At 42.7% G+C, this 21,117-nt stretch overlaps 2 protein-coding genes across 4 annotated transcripts; both read left to right on the top strand.

Moving 5' to 3' along the window:
• Positions 1-3,899: 3,899 nt before the first annotated feature.
• Positions 3,900-14,358, top strand: LOC101068929 (unconventional myosin-Ic-like). 3 transcript variants are annotated; one of them, XM_029848606.1, is made up of 32 exons: positions 5,830-5,959; positions 6,506-6,664; positions 6,757-6,872; positions 7,101-7,299; positions 7,419-7,499; positions 7,716-7,895; positions 8,194-8,292; positions 8,567-8,680; positions 8,753-8,824; positions 8,917-9,036; positions 9,129-9,211; positions 9,501-9,606; positions 9,681-9,761; positions 9,985-10,076; positions 10,181-10,275; positions 10,534-10,580; positions 10,707-10,787; positions 10,899-11,004; positions 11,313-11,430; positions 11,504-11,617; positions 11,760-11,836; positions 11,928-11,996; positions 12,212-12,296; positions 12,383-12,542; positions 12,621-12,704; positions 12,774-12,867; positions 12,952-13,007; positions 13,091-13,226; positions 13,468-13,538; positions 13,614-13,711; positions 13,800-13,899; positions 13,996-14,358. In XM_029848606.1, exons 1-32 carry the CDS (start codon positions 5,939-5,941, stop codon positions 14,020-14,022), a joined length of 3,141 nt encoding a protein of 1,046 aa, XP_029704466.1. In that variant the 5' UTR covers positions 5,830-5,938; the 3' UTR covers positions 14,023-14,358. The 3 variants fall into 3 exon arrangements, with proteins under 3 accessions (XP_029704465.1, XP_029704464.1, XP_029704466.1); XM_029848605.1 differs by lacking the exon at positions 5,830-5,959 and adding an exon at positions 3,900-4,414 and having other exon boundaries at positions 13,614-13,899; XM_029848604.1 differs by having other exon boundaries at positions 5,828-5,959; positions 13,614-13,899.
• Positions 14,359-19,276: 4,918 nt separating this feature from the next.
• Positions 19,277-20,799, top strand: epd (ependymin). Its single transcript, XM_003971113.3, has 6 exons — positions 19,277-19,439; positions 19,592-19,623; positions 19,720-19,857; positions 19,940-20,126; positions 20,195-20,276; positions 20,379-20,799. Exons 1-6 carry the CDS (start codon positions 19,352-19,354, stop codon positions 20,503-20,505), a joined length of 654 nt encoding a protein of 217 aa, XP_003971162.1. The 5' UTR covers positions 19,277-19,351; the 3' UTR covers positions 20,506-20,799.
• The last annotated feature ends 318 nt before the right edge of the window (positions 20,800-21,117 follow it).

The raw sequence follows: 21,117 nt of genomic DNA on the forward strand, positions 1-21,117 counted from the left end.
CAATAGCGTGCGGTTTGGAATCCTCATTATCCAACTGTACATGCTGGGTTTCAGATGCTTCCCTCAGTAATGGCCTCCCCAAGAACAACACAAACAAACACAGACATACTTTTATTCCTTCTGCCTTGGCTTTTTAAGACAAGTTACACAGTTGCTACAATCAACTGTTGATGTAGAACCAAATCTGCTCCCTGAATGCATCTGCTAGGTTTTGGTTTTTTTAATTATTATTGTTGAATGCAGCTGAAGAATACCGGTAAGTTGTTCTTGTAACTAAGTCTAATAGAATGTGTTCACAATTCCAAGGCAGAGGTTGTTTCTTATTCCATTTCAAGCATTTCCAGTCATTCATTCATGTCGTGCTCATCATTAAACATTGTCCTTTTCAAAGGCTCAGTGAGAGCAGATCACAGGATTGAGACTGTGACCAGTGTTAATGCTGTGAACTGCCAGTGAGGTCAAGCGTCTCTCCAAATGCACCCTTTATACATATTTTGTTTTAAGTTTTAAAAATGTTTATTGAGCATTCCATTTTTCCTTTCCAAGAATTGCGACTGCATTGATTGTCATCATACCAGCTGAGAAATGAGTGCAGCAACCAAAACATGACATAAACTCCTGTAATCCAGGACATATCAGTGTTACTCATCAATAGATTCAGCTAAAGTCAAAAGTACCTCAAATTTTCTCAACATACCCAGTAAATATGCAAGCAAACTGACAGGATATAACAGCAATAAGGATAAAAGAACTACAAAAGGGATAGTAACTCTTCTATTCTATTAATGAGCAGTATTCTAGCGGAAATAGTTCAGTATTTCTGATTAAATTCTGAGCAGGTGTGTGTACGTGCAGGTTATACACCGACCCTGACCTCTTCTATAGTCAGTCTGGTGTCATATCTGATTACTGCCTGGTAACTTCAGCGGCAGCGCCCCCTACCGGACCACCACGGGCATGAGGACGTGCGCTGAAGCTCGATAAGGTACTGTCACCTTTTACCTCCTGAAGATGAGCAGCATTCGTTGTGTCAGCCTGTTTTCCAGAAATTGGGGTACTTATACGTGGCTTTCCATCTTCTGACCAAAGGAAGGAATTTTTCTCGGTTGTGGATTCAGTCCAGACTTTAAGAAAAAATAAATCTGTAAAGGGATCATAGCAGCTACACCCTGTGGTTCCTCACCAGACTGCTGCCCGAGGAGGAAGGTTTTAATCCACATTATTGCCTTCATTTTGTGAATTGGTAAAATTACAAGGTATGTATGTCTAAATGGCCACATTGTGTGTGTGTGTGTGTGTGTGTGTGCGTGTGTGTGTGTGTGTGTGTCGGTAAAAAGGTTTTAATAAGATGGACCTTATTTACATTCAGTCTTTGTAAACGGGCTGAATTTTAACCGAATGTAACGTTTAATTAACACGATCAAACGTCTACACTGGAAAAAGAGTTGCCCGTTAATGGTAGTTAATATTACAGCCACCAGGCTGCGCCCTTTCTTTAGCTGTATTGGAACTAGAGTAGAATTAATAGTATTGTGTAGCCACCCACCCACACGCACACGCACACACACACACACACACACAGTTATTGAGCTGTAAGGTAGATGTGACATTGACTCATGCTAACTTTGTTTAAGCCACACTAAAAACACACAATTAACAACATTTATGATAAAAAGAATAAAAAAAACACATTTGTGTTTTACTGAATTCAAAAGCACTGTTAATATCCATTTTGTTAAATTTAAAACACTCAGTTTATAAGAGAAACTTTTATTTCTTCTCATCTGAGGAGGTTGTGCTTTTATCATGACTGAAATAAGCCCTCAGTGTCTCCAGCCTCTGTCCAGCTTTCAGAAAAGTCTTGATTTATGTCATATAAGCACAATTTATATTTACAGCCATTTAGAGAAAGGAAACCAAGTTAACCAGGTAGATGTTTCATTGAAGTGGCTCAAACTGGTCATAAAGGAAGACCGTGCACACCAGGAAACAGCCAGGAGGGAAATCCTTCTCACAGGAAGTGGCAGACAAAGATAGGAACACTTAGTAAAACACACACACACAAAATCTCTGCTGCAGAAATCTGGCATTAGAGGCATTAGAAGCTCAGGTAGCACTGACGTGTCTCCAACATGAGGATTCTTTCTGCCTGACTTATGAGTCTTTGATTTCATTGGCACGGAGTTTGCACCAGATGCTCTAACGTGCACAAAGAGGAGACGGCAGATGTGTTGGGACGTTCTCCACGTGTACACACGCTACGTCTTCAATGCCCTTCGGAGATAAGAAGCTGGTCTTATTTACAGTACACAGATTAGCTGCTTCTCTTTTAACTTTACTTCAGGTGAAAAGAAACCAATGCTATAACTGACGTGATGCTATTTTGGTGGAAAACTGGCTCGATTCAACAGGAATTAATGTTAAAACTGCAACTCTTGGTCCTTGAAGAGGCTCAAATCATTTTTATGGTCACTTTTTCACATCACATACAGAATGGGAATGCTGTTTCACTCTGTGTGCAAAAACATGACATTTATTCCGACATTATATGATGGCAGTTACTTAAATTGGACTTACAGCTCAAGTCGTGGATGTGATTTTTAAAATGTCTCCTTCTTCTTTGCCTCTCAGAGTGCATTTGTTTATTTAATAATGAGGACAGGCCATCACGGTGGACACTCACACAGCTGACTGTAGGCTGCAAAAAGGCCCCAGCAAAGAATTCAAACTGAACAAGTGCACACAAAACCTTGAAATAGTTGAGTGCGTGCACACGCGAGTACGCAGATCATCTTAAAGCGCGTACGTTCAAGCTGTTGTTAAGCATCGCACTGATAGTTTCAGTCAACTGTGAAGGTTAAGAGTTGCCTTTGCAAGTAATTTTACCTTAAGTTCAGGAATATTGTCAGTTTGAATACAAATATGGAAAGAATTTGTATCCTTAGTTCCTGACAAATGAATTGCCAGGGCCTGAAACTGTGCACAGACACGTTAGTCATGGGGGGACAAAAACAATAGGTGCAATTGTTCTGTTCAAAATTTAGACATCTGGTATGTCTACATTTTGGAAACAAATGTCCCCTGCAGGTGTGAACCCTCTCCCCTCCTTTGCTGTGCACAGTTGGGTTCTGATATATACATATAAAGGAAACAAGGGCTACCATTTAGCTTCTGTCACCCTCTGTGTGCAAGCAAAAAACGGCCGACTGGGATCTGAGTGCGCGTGGTGGTGTTGGCTTTTCGGCTCCATACGAAGCGGACCTGTGACCTCCGTGGAGACGAGCCGTGCATGTTCAGAGGGGCGAGCCGCGAGTTAAAACACCCGCCATGTCAAGTAAAGCGAGCTGCGCGCAAGAATGTGCCTTTGAGTGACACCGGCTGGAACAGGATCTTTCAGAATGTTTGATGAATGAATCTTTCACATACATGCAGGAGTGGTGGGGTGTGGGGTGTGGGGGGGGGGGATTTTTTTTCCCTACTTTGAAAAATAAGGAAGCATCTGTGGAGCAGATCACTTGGGCTCCTCAGTGTTGGATGTGTGACGATCCTGGCAAGTACGGTGAAGCGAATATGGGATGGAAGCTACCAGAGGAGGGCGAAGTGGCCTCGACTGAACTCCCCCAAAACAGCAGGGAATGAAATAAAGCCACCGGTGTTGCAGTGATGGGAGATTTCTGAAGCCCGCAGAGGGATTTCAGCAGTTCTTTCTTCCTTATAGTGGGAGACACGTCTGCCTGTGTGAGACCTTCATAACTCACATCCCTGTGAATCTGTCCCAGCTTGTGGGGTGAAAAGGGAGGGAGCAAACTAAACAGGGAGGGAAGGAAAGAAAGAATGTACTGAGATCTCATCATGTGATTTCTGATTTTTTTTTTCCCCTCTCTTTAAAAAAAAAATCACTCAAGAGCGATTACATGTTTGCAGAGTGGGTCTCTGAGCAAGTTTTTCCAAACCCTCATAGCTCTTGGTTTCCCTTCTTTCTCCTGTGTTATTCAACAGCTTCTCAGCGCTTTTTTTTTCTTCTTCGCCCACTGGCGTGACGTGTAAGAGGAGTTCCTGCAGTCTAGAGGGAAGGAGAGGCGGACATTTACTTAAGCTGTCAAAGAGGAGGCAAATTGAAGGTGTAAACAAGGGGGAGAGGCTGTTGGTGTTTTGGCCTGAGCTCGTATGCCTTGTCCTCACCAGAGAGGCGAGGGAGAGGAGGATGATGAGCGTTGAGGAGGAGAAGAAGGAAGAAAAGAAAGTGAAATAAGTGACTGGGGCAGAGGAGAGATAGAGCCGATTCTGTCGCTGTTGTAGGTAAACGTGGATGAGAAGCTACAGCTGAGGATCCTGTCAGACACGGGAGGAGGAGGAGGACAGAAGTCTGGACTTCCTGCAGTGACCACCGGACGGGATGAGGTACCACGGCAGGGTAAGATCCCACTCCTGTTTTAAATGATGCTGTGTCCTGTACTGCAGCTGCTGCTGCTGCTGTGGACTGTTCTTGTTGTTGTTGATTCCGTTAGTCCACACGGGACTCTCTGCTTTTCAGTTTTAACTTCAAAGAGGGCGAAGTGGAAACTGCCTTTTCCCAGCAGTTCCAGTAGTGCCTCATCAGTTTTAGGAAAGCAGCTCTGGTAGCGGAGCTTTTGCCTCGCTGTAGAGTGGTGGGGCAAGCCTTATAAGGAAGACAATTCCAATGGAGTCACCCCAGAGGGCTTAGTCATGCAGCCTGGTGCCAAGACCCACTGCTATTAGCCTTGGAGCTGGCTGTCACTGCACCCACGGATCTGGAGATTTTCACTGAAGCTCCCTGGTCCCCAACTCAAATCCCTTTTAAAGCACGTACTCAACTTCTGTGAGCCTCAGAGCCCTGAAAACTAGTCATGTGTTCATGCCCTAAACTTGGTCGCATTCCTACAGTTTGATAGCAAGTAAGTCATAATTAAAACTCCCACTGCCCCCTCCCCTTAGTGCCAGGGTGATAAAATTCCTGGGTTAAAAATACGAGATGTTGCTCATGACCGCTTTTTGAAAACAAAGTCCTCAGTGTTTCTGAGCTGTTTTCTGCTTTGTTGCTAGGGAAGTCTGAGCTTTCCGTGTAGTTGTTTTTTTTCGGGTTTTTTTTAAAGGCAATGAGTTTAACAAGAATAAACCACCGAAGTGCACATTTCAGACACACCTATACATCAGGAAAACTAGCTGAAGATAAAAGGCGCGAGAGGCAAATGGAATTTAAGCTAGGAGCCAAAGCAGCTGAGAGCCAGGTACGACTAGGCAGCATCATTCACCATGAGAACTAATGCAGGAACTAAACACCCCTGAGAGTATTATTATATTATTAATCAGTTAGGCAGCGCTGAACATCACTGCCTGCTTCACAGTGGAAACTGCTGCAACCCTCAACTCTGGTTCTAATGGTGAAAACACAGTCAGAGTCCTCTTAACAATGCGGGACATGAAATCGTGCCCGAAGGCTGACAGCTACATAGAAATATTCAAAAACATCTACTGGATCTCTGCCCCTAACCTGACCCTAGCATTCCTTTGTTGTGTCCTTTGGAAAATCTGACTGTGAACTGCAATTACTGCCAGTAGGAAGTCCACCTGCAGGAGTGGGAGAACAATATTCCTGTGTGGAGCGGAGAGGAGGTCCTGCAGTGGATGTGTCCAGTGACTTTCCTCTGCTCCCACTTCTTGGCTTTGTTCCACTGTTGTATTTTTGTTTTAATTTTCCTGCATCCAGCACTTGAAGATAAAGGCCTTTCACCCGCACTGACCAACCAAACGAGGCCCCTGAGAGGCCGTTGTATAAAAAAAAAAAAGAAACTCTTTGGACGCATGGCTCTATTGTTTCACATTCTTAGAATATGTAGGGAAACACAGGGGGGATTTTCTCATTTGCTGTTTGCGCTACTGAAGAGTGAATGTTGTGACTGATTGTACTCTGATTCCGATGCCTGGACATTTATTATCAGTAAGTATTAACGGCTGACCTTTTGGATTCTATTCATGTGGTACACATGTGTGCTTTATTGACTGATGGTTGTCTTCGTTGATGTTTGTCCTCACAGCAGGGTTGGCATGTACTCATCTTTTGCTTTCTTAAATAGCTCTACTGTGATAAAAGTGTGTGCAGTGTACATACATCACCTCACACTAATCTCACTTTCGACCAACAAAGTCTGTTTATGATTCACATTCCTTAAATATCTCCACAGCTTCTTCCTATTGTATCTTGCTGATCCTGTTACGTTATGTCGACGTTCTCACTTAATATCAGTGTCTTTTATAGTTGTGTGAAAGTTTGTGCAGCAAATGTTTCGACATTGGGTTAAATGTTGGTTTTGTGCTCCCCCTGCTGGTCAATGCTAGTTATAACAATTCGACAGTTGGTGAGAATAACTATTCTTTTGATAAATTTTGACAACAACTGTTGAGGTCACGTCAGTCTATCACCTCACCAAGAATCCCTTCACCCTGGTGCTGTTTAATTATCCGGTACTTCTCATCCCTCTTGCAGGAGGTGGATATTGAAGGGAGAGTGCGCCTGGTGATGGAGAGCGCCCTGACGGCCCGGGACAGGGTGGGCGTGCAGGACTTTCTCCTCCTGGAAAACCACAACAGTGAGGCGGCCTTCATAGAGAACCTCCGGAGACGCTTGAGAGAAAACCTCATCTATGTAACGGAGCAATTTTTATCATAATGGTGTTACCAAAGGTTTCAGTTTGCGCGATGACTCCGGCTTGAATGTGCTGTCATGTTTTGGCTCAGACGTATATTGGCTCGGTGTTGGTGTCAGTGAACCCATACAAGGAGCTGGAGATTTACTCTAAACAGCAGATGGAGCGGTACAGAGGGATCAGCTTCTATGAGATCTCGCCACACATGTGAGTCTCATTACTGTTTTTGAAATTCATTTTTCCCCTCCAAATTTCCCATGATCAAACTGCTTTTTTGGTGGATCATCTGCTTTAGATTCTAGATGAATCACACACTTTTGTCACATGTATCCTCAAAAGTGGCTCAAAGTGGATCAGACTGCTAGGGGGGACCTTCCAGAGGTCTTATCATGTAACTCTACTTCATGATGCTCCTTCCCTGCTCTCCTCCTCCAGCTACGCCCTGTCTGACAACACCTATCGGGCCATGCGGACTGAGAGGAAGGACCAGTGTATTCTTATATCCGGAGAGAGTGGCGCAGGTAAAACCGAAGCCTCCAAGAAGATCCTCCTCTACTACTCGGTCACCTGTCCCACCAACGACCGTATGGCTTCCCTCGGAGAGTGCCTGCTGCAGTCTATCCCTGTTCTGGAGGTGTTTTACTCTCTGCATTTCTATTTTCAATTCATTACCCCCATATGTAGAATAATATATCTGATTATCGTTATTAGCTGTTTGATTTTGGTATTTTAATGCATTCCACCTTTGTGCAGGCATTTGGCAATGCCAAAACTCTGAGAAATGACAACTCCAGCCGATTTGGAAAATACATGGACATCCAGTTTGACTTCAGGGTAAGAACTCAGTCAGTTCCATTTCCGCCCAAGAACGACTGAATTGTGAATTCAAATGACACCACAGTCCTTCTCGTTGTGTGTCTGCTTATCAAGCTGCATGATCAAAGCTAAAGATTAAGAAGATCACGGTACACATTATGTAGCTGATGAGGAAAAAGATCTTTTATATTTTGAGAATTTTAATTTGCCATCATTTTGTGGAACTTCTCCCAGGGAGCGCCAGTGGGCGGACACATCCTGAACTACCTGCTGGAGAAATCTCGGGTTGTGCACCAGAACCACGGTGAGAGGAACTTCCACATCTTCTATCAGCTCTTGGATGGAGCAGACAACAACCTGCTCAATCAACTGGACCTTGAGAGAAACCCACAGAAATACCAATATCTGGTCAAGGTGAGTGCGTTGCTGAGTTTTCATTAGTTTTCTGTGTCTGCTCCACTTTTCTGGGTTTGGGACAGAGAGGCAGTGATTTTAGAAGGACATCACAGGCTGTCCTGTCCCCATTTACCTATCTGTCTTGAGGGCTTGTCCAAAGGTGGACATGCCTGGACTGTGTGACCATAGATGAGGGCAGGAGCATAAACTAACTTTCAAGCTGAGGCCAATAGGACAATTTAATCTGCAAAAAGCAATTTCCTCTTATTGGGATTTTACCAGCAGGTATGTTCTAATGTCCAATTGTCTTGTTCAGGGGAACTGCCCCAGGATCAGCTCTGTCAGTGACAAGAATAATTGGAAAGCTGTGATGAAGGCTCTGTCTGTCATTGGGTTCACGGAAGAGGAAGTGCAGGTGATTATTACCACAATGGGAAAATAAGCATTTCTTTTTTTGACACAGTATTTGACACAGTAAATGACTCATTTACAGTTTGAATTAGCATTAAAAAAAAACCCAAAGCAATTATTAACAGTTGTTCCTGTGTGAAAGATTTTCATAAAACGTTCCAATTTCACATTGTTTATATGGTCTTGCTTCCACTTAACGAGCTCAACTCTTCAAGCTTTGGGTGTGTGTCAGCGCGTTACTCCTTTCCTTGGATTTAAACATTTGCTCTTTGCCCCAGAACCTGCTGAGAATCGTCGGCAGCATCCTCCACCTTGGAAACGCTCAGTTTGGAGAAGGGGAGGGGGGAGAAACTTATATCACCACCGAGCCTGAGATCAGCACTCTTGCGAAGGTGAGAACAGCCCTTTTTGTATTACTCCTGCGAGGAGACGCAGCCACGAACGGATGTGTTGTTGTTTTCCAGCTGCTGGCTGTTGACGGCTCTGCCCTTGGGGAGGCACTCACACACAAGAAGCTCAAAGCCAAAGGAGAAGAGGTCATATATAAATAGAAAGATTGGTATATCTGTCTGTTTTGGGGTTTTTTTTTATTTCATTTGGTGTTAAAATAGAAATGTTGGTCTCACAGGTGATCAGCCCGCTCAGTTTCGAGCAGGCGCTGTCTGCCCGTGATGCCTTGGCCAAAACTGTGTACAGACGCACCTTCAATTGGTTGGTGGAGAAGATTAACCAGTCTCTGGCTCCAAAGGTCCAGTTCTGATGCGTCGCTGCTGTTTTTTTTTGCTTGTTTGCACTTTCCCCACCCTCTAATCTCTTGTCGGTTTCTAATCTGCTGTGCAGGATGAGCTGCACCGCAGCAGTAAGAGCTCCACCCTCATAGGACTTTTAGATATTTATGGATTTGAGGTCCTGCAGTGCAACAGGTTGGAGTTATTACAACTGTTCACATTTTTAGCTCAACAAATATTTGCTGCAATTTCCAAAATTAGTTTGATGAATAAACAAGCTCGACATTAAATGCAAGAAAAGCCTTGTTTGGTTGACAGAAAGTTGCTAAATCATCTGAGTAATTGTATAATCAGCTGTAATTCCTGTTAGTGGGACCAGCTGAATCAACGCAGTCATGTCCTCATTTCCAACTAAAATACCATGAGTCAACTTTTCTATGTTTTCACTTCCATTTCCTCTTTGACATCCTGCTCCTGTGCACAGCTTTGAGCAATTCTGCATCAACTACTGCAATGAGAAGTTGCAGCAGCTGTTCATTGAGCTCACCCTGAAGTCCGAGCAGGAAGAATATGAGACAGAGGGGATCGCCGTGAGTCTTTTAGTCAGCACATAAATAAATATTTATGGTTCTCTGCCAACACATTTCTTTCCCTCTAATTTTAGTGGGAGACAGTGAAGTACTTTGACAACAAAATCATTTGTGACCTGGTTGAGGAGAAGCACAAAGGCATCATCTCTATTCTGGTGTGTGTGTGTGTGTGTGTGTGTGTGTGTGTGTGTGTGTGTGTGTGTGTGTGTGTGTGTGTGTGTGTGTGTGTGTGTGTGTGTGTGTGTGTGTGTGTGTGTGCGTGTGTGTGTGTGTGTGTGTGTGTGTGAGAGAGAGAGAGAGAGACACGTGTTTAAGATGTGTGTGTGTGTGTGTGTGTCTGTGACTTTGGCTCGAGTCAAACGGTGTTTCTGCTCTCAGAACGAAGAGTGTCTGAGACCGGGAGAAACATGTGACATGAGTTTTCTGGAGAAATTGGAAGACACGCTGGGCAATCATCCCCACTTCATCACGTAAACATCAACTTTTTAAAAATAAAAATGACAATTGCAGCACGCCGGTAGCAAGCGGGCAGTCCTTGACACCTGTGTGGTCTCCATCTGCACGTGTCTTTCAGCCATAAACTGGCCAATGGAAAAACGCGGCGGGTGATGAGCAGGGAGGAGTTCAGGCTGCTGCATTATGCTGGAGAAGTCAACTACAACGTCAATGGTAAGTTCCCTGTTCACCTCTATGCTTCCTGGGCCCAGAGGTCAATGAGTCAATCAGTGAATCAATGAATATCAATTATTTACCAATAAAATTGCATTAAAATTTCACGATTAAAAATTTGACAACATCAATTGGTTTAAAAGTAATGAATCAATGATTATAAGAGTTTAAACAGGGGAAAATATCTTCTGCTGTCTCATCAAAGGCAAGTTTTGGTCAAACTGAGTCAGGGTCTTTTGGTTTATTTTGTTTTTATAGGTTTCCTTGACAAGAATAACAATTTTCTGAACAGGAACCTAAAAGAGGTGAGACTATAATAACAATATTATTAATATTAAAAAATAAAAAGAAGAAGAACTTCAGCAATACCCCAACCTTTGGTGTTGCAGCAGTAAGAGGAAGTTGCTGTGGTTGTGTGGTTTTCTCTTCAGGTTATGTGCAAATCAGACAACCAGATCCTGAGAGCCTGCTTCCACAGAGAGGAAGCCATGGACCAAAAGCGACAGGAAATGGTGACAGTCGGCTCTCTCACTTAATCCCTGATGCTGCCTCGCAGTTAAAATGACACGTTTAAGTACCTGTCTGGTTTATATATGTGTTTTCACATCCGTCTGTACCTGCAGGCTGCAACTAATTTCAAAAACAGCCTGATGAAACTGATGGAGATCCTCATGTCTAAAGAACCGTCCTATGTGCGATGTATCAAACCCAATGATGCCAAGCAGCCAGGTACATCTTAAAGGGTTTAATTCCCCCTTGTTACCATCTACTGCATGTTTAAATCATAAATCAATGTGATTTAACAGTATGTTTTGGCCTTTTTAAAGGATTTTGCTATAGCATTATAATGCATATGACTGAAGGTATGTTTAGAAAGGACTTTATCATTAAAAAAGGACCAAATTACAAAAATACAATCCTCTCCTTCACGACTGCACCTGATTATAGGAAACAGTGTGTCATGTTTTACATGGACATTAAGATGTCTTGTAATTGAATTTGGCTTAATAGTCAATAAACAAAGCATCTTTGTGTAGGCAAGTTTGATGACGTCCTGGTCAGACATCAGGTGAAGTATCTGGGCCTGATGGAAAACCTGAGGGTCCGGAGAGCTGGTTTTGCCTATCGACGCCGCTTCGAGGCCTTCCTGCAGAGGTGACTTTTCTCTTTTGTTTCCCCTTCAATATTCAGCCACCTGTCTCTGTAACTGTGCACAAAATGATCTCAGGTTTAAACCCCTGTGTCCTGAGACGTGGCCCAACTGGCACGGCAGGCTGGAAGATGGCGTCTCCACTCTGGTCAACCACCTTGGCTATAAAGAGGAAGAGTACCAGCTGGGAAGGTATTGTGTCATAGCAGGGAGAGGAGGGTATAGAGCTGAAGTAATTCCCTCTGCATTCATACAGGGGTGCATATTGCTCATATTTTAGTTTTCTAAAAAAGGCAAGAAATGCTCTGAGAGTTCTTTGATCATTTTCCTGCAGGACAAAAATTTTCATCCGCTTCCCAAAAACGCTCTTCAGAACCGAGGATGCTCTTCAAGCCAAAAAGCCAGACATAGGTCAGTAACAGTGGCCAAGAAAATAAATAGTCCCAATCACAGTGTACATGTGTGAATTTGCCTCTTCTCTCTGTGTCTTTGTGCATTCCAGCTTTGATCCTGCAGACATCGTGGAGAGGTTACCGGGAACGGTCCAAGTATCAGCGCATCCGACATGCAGGTCAGCTCCTAGAATAAATAACAGAAGGATAAGAACCCAACAGATATTTAAACCTGCACATGTAAACACGGGCAGGTCTGTCTGCAGACTGTGAGTCTGTCTGTGTAGATAATTGTATGCACAGCATCAATATCCATTATTCATATGCCTTTTTGAATTCAAACGGGCTGCCTCCACTGTCATGTGGTTATTTCCTATGCTTTGTGCGTGCGCAGTCATCGTGATCCAGTCTGCGTGGCGAGGGATGAAAGCGCGCAGGAGGGCGAAGACACGGCGGCAGGCTGCTGAGTTGATACGCAGGTGCTGGGTCTGATGCCGTTCTGCATTTGGCAGCGCTCACTTGTGCTTTAGGAGCTCATCCTCTGTGTTTACTCTGTGGTTTTCAGGTTCATAAAAGGCTTCATCTACCGTCACGAGGAATACTGCCCCGAAAACGATTATTTCCTCGATCACGTACGGTGCTCCTTCCTCAAGAAGCTACGTCAAAACCTGCCCAAGAGTGTTTTGGACAAAAGTTGGCCGACGCCGCCGCCCTCCCTGGTTGAGGTGCGACACAACGCGTTATTATTATAGAATTAATTTAATCTCAGCAAAGTTATTGAAGACGCTTCCATGACTCTGCAGGCTTCAGAAAACCTGAGGAATCTGCACATGAGAAACATGGTCATCAAGTACTGCAAGAGGGTCCAGCCTGAATGGAAGAAACAGGTTTGTTGAACAGAGAGAGCAGGAATTTAAACGTTACCATGGAAATAACTTTGTTCATCTTTACTGCAGATGAAGCAAAAGGTAATCGCCAGTGAGATCTTCAAGGACCAGAAGGATGGCTATCCTCAGACTGTTGGGAGACTGTTTCTGGACACCAGACTGGGTACATGATGAGAATACAGCACATGATAGTTGTGCAAGCTTACAGCTGCTATCAATACATGAAACCTGTCCCTGCTACCAACAGAACCTGAGCAAATCAGCCTGAAAGTGCTGCAGACCCTTGGCAACGACAAAGTGCAGGTAAGGACTCCTTTAAAAAAAAAAAAAAAAAAAAAAAAAATCTTATAAAAGTGCTTCACAACAGTGCTGCATCTCCGTTTCAGTACGGTGTTCCAGTCACCAAGTATGACCGGAGGGGCTTCAAGCCCCGCCCTCGCCAACTGCTCCTCACTAACACGTTCGCCGTCCTGGTGGACAGGACCAAGATCAAGCAGAGACTCGATTACTCAGCGCTAAGAGGTGAAAACGGGGCGTGGCCACTCGTGCCAGTTGACCTTTCTGTATCTATGGTAAAGTAGTGATGACATTTGTTCACAAATGGAACGTTGAGCTAAAGGTGAGATAATGAGTCAGTAACTGCAAACCTGTGCTAAAGTTTCCGTGAGTTTCCATCACGCCGCATTGATGACCCCCCCCCAGAAAATCCTCAAAAAGCCGTCGTTTTACTTGAGATTTAGGGTGCCCATTTTCTTTCTTGCAGGTATCTCTGTCAGTTCTCTCAGCGATGGAGTATTTGTCCTGCACATGCCCAACGAGGACAGTAAGCAGAAGGTACGGTAGGACACGGTGCACGGGACTGTGCTCGGCCACACAACTGCCCTAAACCCACTCGTTCCTCCCGATTAGGGCGACGTGGTGCTGCAATGCAACTACGTGATCGAGGTGGTGACCAAATTAGGCCTGATGGCCTGCAAAGTCAACTACGTCAACGTCAGCCCGGGCAGGTTAGGCCCCCACTGTCCACCTCACTGGGACGAAGGTCACCAAATCACAAAAAGCACTCATCTGTCCCGTCTCCTGTTCGACCCGCAGCGTCCGATTTGCCGTGGCGCGAGGCAAAGAGGGAATCATCGACTTTGTCCGGGGTTCTGAGCTAAAGGTGGCCAAAGGCAAACGAGGACATCTGCTTGTGGTGAGTCATCAGATGTTGTGAAGTCATGTGCTGACCCAGCAGGCAGGAAGGGAGTTTTGCGCCTACTAATAAAACTTGTGTTCAATCTGCTCTCAGACGGCCCCTCAGATCAACAGCACATGAAGAAACAGGAAACAGGCGAAGGTTTCAGCCTCGGCGGAGGACCGTCCCTCTGCAGCGTGTGCTTGTGACAACACGGGCATAACACACTTAACAGAAGGAACACCCACAATTTATTCAGCTACGTCTTTGTTACTATGAGTGTTTTTGGTAATTGTATTCATTTTTCTTTAAAATCATAACATGAAGTCACCAAAGTTCCAAATCCTTCATCTCTTTATTGTCACTCAGTAAAGGCATAAAAATATTCAGTTATATTAAATATTTAAAAAAAACAGCATACAATGTATAACAATTTGTCTTTATGTTGCAAATAAAATAAAACCACTCGGAAATAAATAGCTTTAATAAATATTTGAATAAATAATAAAAAAAACAAATCTGGAAAGTCCTGTAAATTACTGTAAAGGCTTACAGGTAAAAACAGGATGTTGGAAGGCATTCTCTCTATTCTGGCTGTTAGAGCTCAGATAGAAACTCTGGGAAATACCCAAGGATGTCCCCCAGCAGTCAATCATCATGTAAAATGAAGCTTAAATGAAACAATGACTGAACCCATTACAGTGTAGTTTTCCCTCTGAGGCTCTGTTACACATATATTTCTTTTAGTGTGCACGTTTTTCCTCTTTCTGTTGAGTCACATGTGTTTTGGAGGCCAACAGGAGGAAGTCTCTTGCCAGCTTGGTGAGGTAAAGGTCCAGATCCCTCAGAATGACGTAACCCTCCACTCGGCTAGACCACACTGTTTTCGGGCCGGTGTTTCTGGTTGGAGCTGCGTTTCCTGGTGTTGGAAGTGGTTTTATTTGGGGGCGTTGAATGTCTCTCATCTGCAGAAGAAAGAGAAACTGTTTTTGCTGTGTTGCTGTGCACTGAAACGGAAGCTATGATTTAGGAAAATACCTGACTGCTCAATTGGCGCATCAGGTCCTGCAGGTCCAGCTGAATGTGTTTGATGGCCTGGGGTAAAGTGTTGCGGACCACCGCTCCCACCACCTGAGCCTCCTCCCCCTCCTCCTCCAGGTGTTTTCTTTTCTTGTCCAGCATGTCCCAGTAGTTTTTTATGTCCCACAAAGCAGCATGCAGCCTTTCCCAGTCCTGATGCACAACAATAGGAATATTTTAAAACCCCGGTTTCTAAAGAAAAAAAGGGGAACTCACAGAACTTTTCAGCAACATCTTCCTGACAGCGTTAGCATGAGGGCGGAAGCTGTTTGACAACATTTGTTCAGACAAATGTAGGAAAGACAAAAAAAAATCAATCGAGCTGATACTGACCGACAGTTTTAACCAGACGTAGAAATCTGTGGAAAGTAACGGAAGCCCCTCAAGCTGTTGGCTTCTGTCTTCAAAATGCCTGTCGCCCAACTGCTGCTCCTTCTGTCCGAGGAACGGTGATGGTAAAACAGTTGGTCAAACACCTTCACTGCGACTGCGGTTAGAGCTTGTGATTTAAGGTGTAGCATTATTAGGGGCTCACATATTTCTTCTCCAGCTGCTGGACGCGGGTTCGAGTGGACCTTGTGAGATGGAAGGAGTTGTTGTATTTGTTCTTGAGGACCAGTGATGGTGCAGACGACACCAAACAGTTCAACACACAGCAGAGGACGACAGTCTGCCGCCAAACAGCCATCTGCAACGCATCACAAAATCACGAGGCTTACTTGTGACACCTTGATTTCTGGCAGAAGAAATAGAATTTCTGAGGAAAAACATGTCTAATAAATGTGTTATCGACTATAATTCTGAACATAAATAAGTTATTTCTTATCCTCCTCCTAGTCATTATGAAAAAAGGGTTTACAGTAGGTAGTTTGCAAAGTTTCCCGAGAACAACCCTCAAAAATCCTTCCTAGAGATTCTAGTCTTAGACAACGTGGTTGCACATGCACGGAAAATAGAAACGTTCCTAGTTTCTGTGGAAACAGCGATACAGTTTTGGTTTGTGGTCTTGAGTCAGACAGCAGACAGGTTACATCACGGCTGGGAGAGAATTACTACATTGCATATTTATTGGTGCCAGTAAAACCTTTGTAAATATTCCCCTTTTTTTATTCATTTTGTTTATTACTCAAGTGCTATTAAAATACAAAGTAAACTTTTTTCCGATTCTAGATATGTCACAATGCATCAGACACATTATTAAACTTTTTTGTGCACCGTTAACATCAGTAACAATTGGGTGAACCCTGCACTTTATATATAGCGGACAATAAAAAGGAACGTTTTTGAACAGAATCAATTGCAGAACAACTGGATAGAACATTACAAATCATTGTTCATATTTTTATACGCCTTATTTATTACAGGCTTACCTTGATGGAGATGCTCACAGCAGGGAATCAGGAGTGATGTGCCATTCTGAGCATATCTTGTGTTTATATATACATCCTCCACAACTTTCAGTTTCAAATAGATCTGGATTTTTTTCAAGTTCCCTTCCATTTTCAACTCTCATTACTCTCTCGGTATTTTGCGGTTACAAGAGTGTTTCGAAAACATGACTAAGCAGCCAGATAAGCTGATTGCAGAGCGGGGATCCATTTGTAGGACTCATTAAATATGATTTTCAAACTAAAAGCACTAATCTACCCCACAGCAATAAACAGGTGGGGTTATCGCCCTCCCCGTATATGGAAAGTGCTGAGTAGTTAAAACAAAAGGGGAAAAAGAAAAAAAAATGTTATGGGAATATTTCTCGGATCTTATGATGCTGATTTGTAAATGCACACACACCCACATACACCCACACACACCCACACAGACAGACAGACAGACAAACACACGAACACACACGCATATTTACTGTTTAAGCACATCTCTCATAGCTTAAAATGGGAGGCCCATTGAGATGATCACAATTCAAAATAAATATCTGTTTTTTATATATTTTGATTCATTTGTGGTCTTTGGAAGGTTTAATAATATTTATGGATGATATCTAAAGGTGTACATCAAGGAGAGCCATCCTTGGTTGACAACTATACAGCTGGATGGAGTTGAACTTCCCCTGTTATTCTGTCATTTTGAAAGTGAAGAACATTCTATTTTTCTTAATTGTCCTATATATTTGAAACAGACCTGTAGCAGTTCTCATGATGCCGCTATGAATGAATGAATTCATGGTGTTATCTGTTGCTAAAGCTTAACTAACCTGCATTACAGGCACAATGAGCAGATCATGCTGAAATAAATTATTGTTAAAAAGCACTCAAAGGCTGTCCTCAGAAGGAATTTACCCAAACAGTTATATTTGCTCTTTCCATTATTGCTAGAACAGTGATGAGAGCTTCTGTGAAAGTTCCTCTTAGATAAGCCTTGTGATATTTTCAAAATATCTGAAAGTCTGTGTGAAAATCCACTCCCTTTAGAGATTAAAGACTAGGTACGTTGTGGTCCAACCTACCTCCTTTTGGTTTGGCAGTAGGAGTTTAGGTTTTGCAGGTGTTTCTTTCTACTTACCAGTCTGCAGCCCAGGTCATAGGGTGCCGGGTGTGTAACTGTTAAGCAGAGTTTAAAGTTCATTCTACAACTGTAAAACATGTGACCAATTACTTGTTTTTCGTTTTACTTCTGATTGGTTTCAGCTATTCTCAGAAAATCCTAAATCAATCATTTGAAACTGCTACAGAGTCCAGGTAACTACAGGAGACGCTGTTTTATTTATCACAGTTCAGCTTCAGTAGTAATTAATGGACTGAATGGCTTCTTTCTGGTGTCTGTGAGGTCTAGCAGGGTGGCGAACAGCACAAATCTGTGGCCCCCTCATCAAGAGGGATCCATCAGCTCAGTGGCTCGCCATCGGGAAATTCTTTGTCGCCTAAATAAAAGGTTCCAGGGTCCGAATGCAGTGGCTGTCAACGCTTTCAACAGTTTTGATGGATGCCAAGAAACAGCAAGATGCTTCATATCATATCGAAACAAGCTGAAAAGAAACCGAACTGGGTTGGACCTACCTGGCATGAGTGATTTGTGAATGATAGAAATCCCTTCTAAACTTAGAAGGGATTCCCTCACTTTCATAAAAATAAGGGAATCCCTTCTAGTTTTCAGTAATGTTGAAGTTCCCCTTCTGACGGAACTACTTTATTACTCTTTATTTTCGTTTTATTTTGTCACGTATTGTGGTTTCTGGCATTTTTGATATAAAAAATAACAACTACCTCATTATGAACATAATATCTAATTCTAAGGGGACATCCAGTTCTCTTATTTAGGTGATAGAAAATTAAATGTTTTTATGACTTGTTGATTAGAAAAAATTAGTTTATTAATGGATATATTGTCATAATATATATATATATTTTTTTATATATATATATATATATATATATATATCTTTAATATATTTAAAGAAAGACAGATGACTTCATGAAATCAGAATAACTAATGATGATTTAATCAAAAAGCACATGCAGGACAAACAGGACGCTCTTGTTTCTGGCAGAACAAAATGGAGAGTACAAACACAACAGGGATGTTTTGTGTGCAAAAGAGCAAAATACAGCTGCGCCATGGGTGCCCGTGACACCACGTGTCTGGCTTGGCTCTTGCAGTTGACTTGGCCTAAACAAAACTGGCTTTTCTATTTGGTTTGGAGCACAATGAGAGAAGAAATGGCCTGTGAAGCCTCTCCACTGGCCACCCCAAAAGCTGAAAGATCCATAGATGCGATTAATCGACATTGATCTTCAGACCTGCGCTGACGCTTTTGGCATGGCAGGAATTTGTCCTAAAAAGATTTTAAATGATCTAAATTACTTTAAATTACTGGAGTTTAGTGGAGTTAGATGAATCCTGCGCCTTGGCACCAGATTTCTTTAAGGACTGGCGAGTCCATATAATTAAAAGTCTTTGTATGAATGACTTATACAGGAAATGTGGATCCACTATCAGGTAGAAGAAACTGGCCAAAGAAACGTTTAGAATGTGTTGTCACCTTCTGGCCCAGCAAATAAAGCGTTTTTAAACATTTCTATAGGAAACGCAATATATTTCTCAATATGTGATCATATTTTAACAATATAACCGTCATTTCCACTTGACCCCTTCTTCTCACGACAGTTTGATAGATGTTTTTATAAGCTGGGGGACGAGTGGGGATAAATATTGCTGAGCAACATGCCATTTCAGTGTCACTGACCACCTGCAGAGACTGGGGCTTCATTTATTTAGACAGCTGGATGTTTGAAGTCTATCCTGGGTGTGTTTGCACAACGCTTCGCAATAGAAATATGTGGCGATCCCTATAAAAGACGCCTGGGTCTCAGTGAGAGCCAGATGTGCCTGGAGTTGTTTTTTGCCATCTCTTGTTTTATTTTGTGACTGTCTCTGGATGGGGAAAATGTATGCGGCGGCGCCACTGCTCGTCTTCATCTGCTTGGCTGCTGCCACCCATGCAGATCATCATCATCATCCTTGTCGTAAGAGTTCATTGTTTCCTCTTGGGGCTTTTAGTTACTTCTTTAAGGTTGTTGCATTTACTTTGATAACATGTTAAACATGTTAACCCAAAACACAATTTAACATTGAAAGTATGTCGAAGGTCCATTTAAGTGAGACCGTCTTCTTCCAGATCCTCCCAACGTGACTGGATTCATGTCTGTGGTGAGTGTTCCTCTGTTTGCAAATCGTCCTTTTCCTTAAAAAGAAATTCAACTCCGTCTTTCTGCTCTTGAACCCATGTTTCTGTAACCAAACCAGTTATCCATGAAGGGTGAAGTAAAAGCATATGGTGCAATCACCTACGATTCCACGGCAAATAAACTCCGCTTCAGGTCAAACGAGAGCCAGCCCACCAACGGATCACTGGGCTTGGATCTGCTGATGTTCTTCAATGAGGTATAACTCACTTTTCTCTCCTGAGGACAAAACCTCATATTCCCCAGCCCTGATAGTTGACCCTTTGGCTACACCTCAACAGGGGATATTCTATGAGATTGACAGCAAGAACGAGAGCTGTGAGAAAAAGAAGCTGCACTGTTCCATGCACCCGCTGGATGTTCCTGATGGTGCAAAGTTTTACAGCTTAATGTCTGCTGGAAATCCATCCATCAACGGGGAGGGGTTAAAAGTCAATATTTGGACGGGGCAAATACCTGACTCCAAAGGTGAGAGGGGTGCTTTTTGAATTGGACTATAGAATTACGGCCATGCTGACTTTTTACTCATTTGCCAGGCTATTACAGCGCATCTGTAACCATGGGATGTCTGCCTCTTAGCTCATTCTACTTCACCGAGTCTGGCTCATTCTTATTCAGGTTGGTATCTGTAATATTTATTTGGCTATTATGTTTCATCTGGTGGTGTTAAAAGCTAAAAAAATCTAAATCTTGCACAATATTTGCATGACTTTCTCGCAGCCTGATGGAGATAGAAAATGAGATCAAGGATCCTGATCTCCTGGTGGTGCCTTCGATTTGTCTGGGGCAACCTCTGGAGGAAACACCTGAAGGAACAGTAAATAGCTTCCTCAACGAGTTCATATAGATGAAGTGTCGCTCGCAATCCAACCCTGCCAGAACTTTACACGTTTCCCTCCGCTTCATGAATCATGACCGTCACTGCACAATATGGCATCTGTATCTATCACATCTTCCACTCTCCTATGAAGATAAGGCTCTAAACGGATCAAAAATGTATGCATTTTGGTATCAAAGGAGTCATGGATCAGATAGAATTAGTCGTTCCTACTAACAGTCGGTGGCTTTTCAAGATGGTTCTGCTTACAAAACATGTAAGATATTATTAATGGAACAATAAACTGTCAAAGCTGTGAAGATATTTGTTTGTTTTTTTTGTGTGTTTTGTGTTAAATTTACTTTGAATGAATGAACATTATGCATACACCAAGCAGTATTAATAAAGTATTGTAAGGCCAATATATGATGTCTGTACTGAATAACCAACATCAATTTAGAAATACGTGAAGATAAAATGCAAATGATAAAGAAATAATAACTACAGTAATATTGTCCCAATATTGTTAAAAAGTAATAGCACTCTTCTGGATCTCACTATCCAGTATGAAAGTACCAGCATATCAAAACTAGTGATGCTTTGTGTTTTTGGAAGACTATCAATTAATGTATTAATCATTAT

Source organism: Takifugu rubripes, chromosome 15 (genome assembly GCF_901000725.2).
Source record: "Takifugu rubripes chromosome 15, fTakRub1.2, whole genome shotgun sequence".
In the NCBI taxonomy this organism is placed as follows: domain Eukaryota; kingdom Metazoa; phylum Chordata; class Actinopteri; order Tetraodontiformes; family Tetraodontidae; genus Takifugu; species Takifugu rubripes.

Coding starts and splice junctions, on each gene's coding strand:
- LOC101068929 (XM_029848604.1), top strand. CDS start 5,939: ATGCCTGGACATTTATTATCA. Junction 9,607..9,680: donor ATGAGACAGAGGGGATCGCC/GTGAGTCTTTTA, acceptor CTCTAATTTTAG/TGGGAGACAGTGAAGTACTT. Junction 11,431..11,503: donor TTCGAGGCCTTCCTGCAGAG/GTGACTTTTCTC, acceptor AAATGATCTCAG/GTTTAAACCCCTGTGTCCTG.
- epd (XM_003971113.3), top strand. CDS start 19,352: ATGGGGAAAATGTATGCGGCGGCGCCACTGCTCGTCTTCATCTGCTTG. Junction 19,858..19,939: donor TGCTGATGTTCTTCAATGAG/GTATAACTCACT, acceptor ACACCTCAACAG/GGGATATTCTATGAGATTGA. Junction 20,277..20,378: donor TCTGGCTCATTCTTATTCAG/GTTGGTATCTGT, acceptor ACTTTCTCGCAG/CCTGATGGAGATAGAAAATG.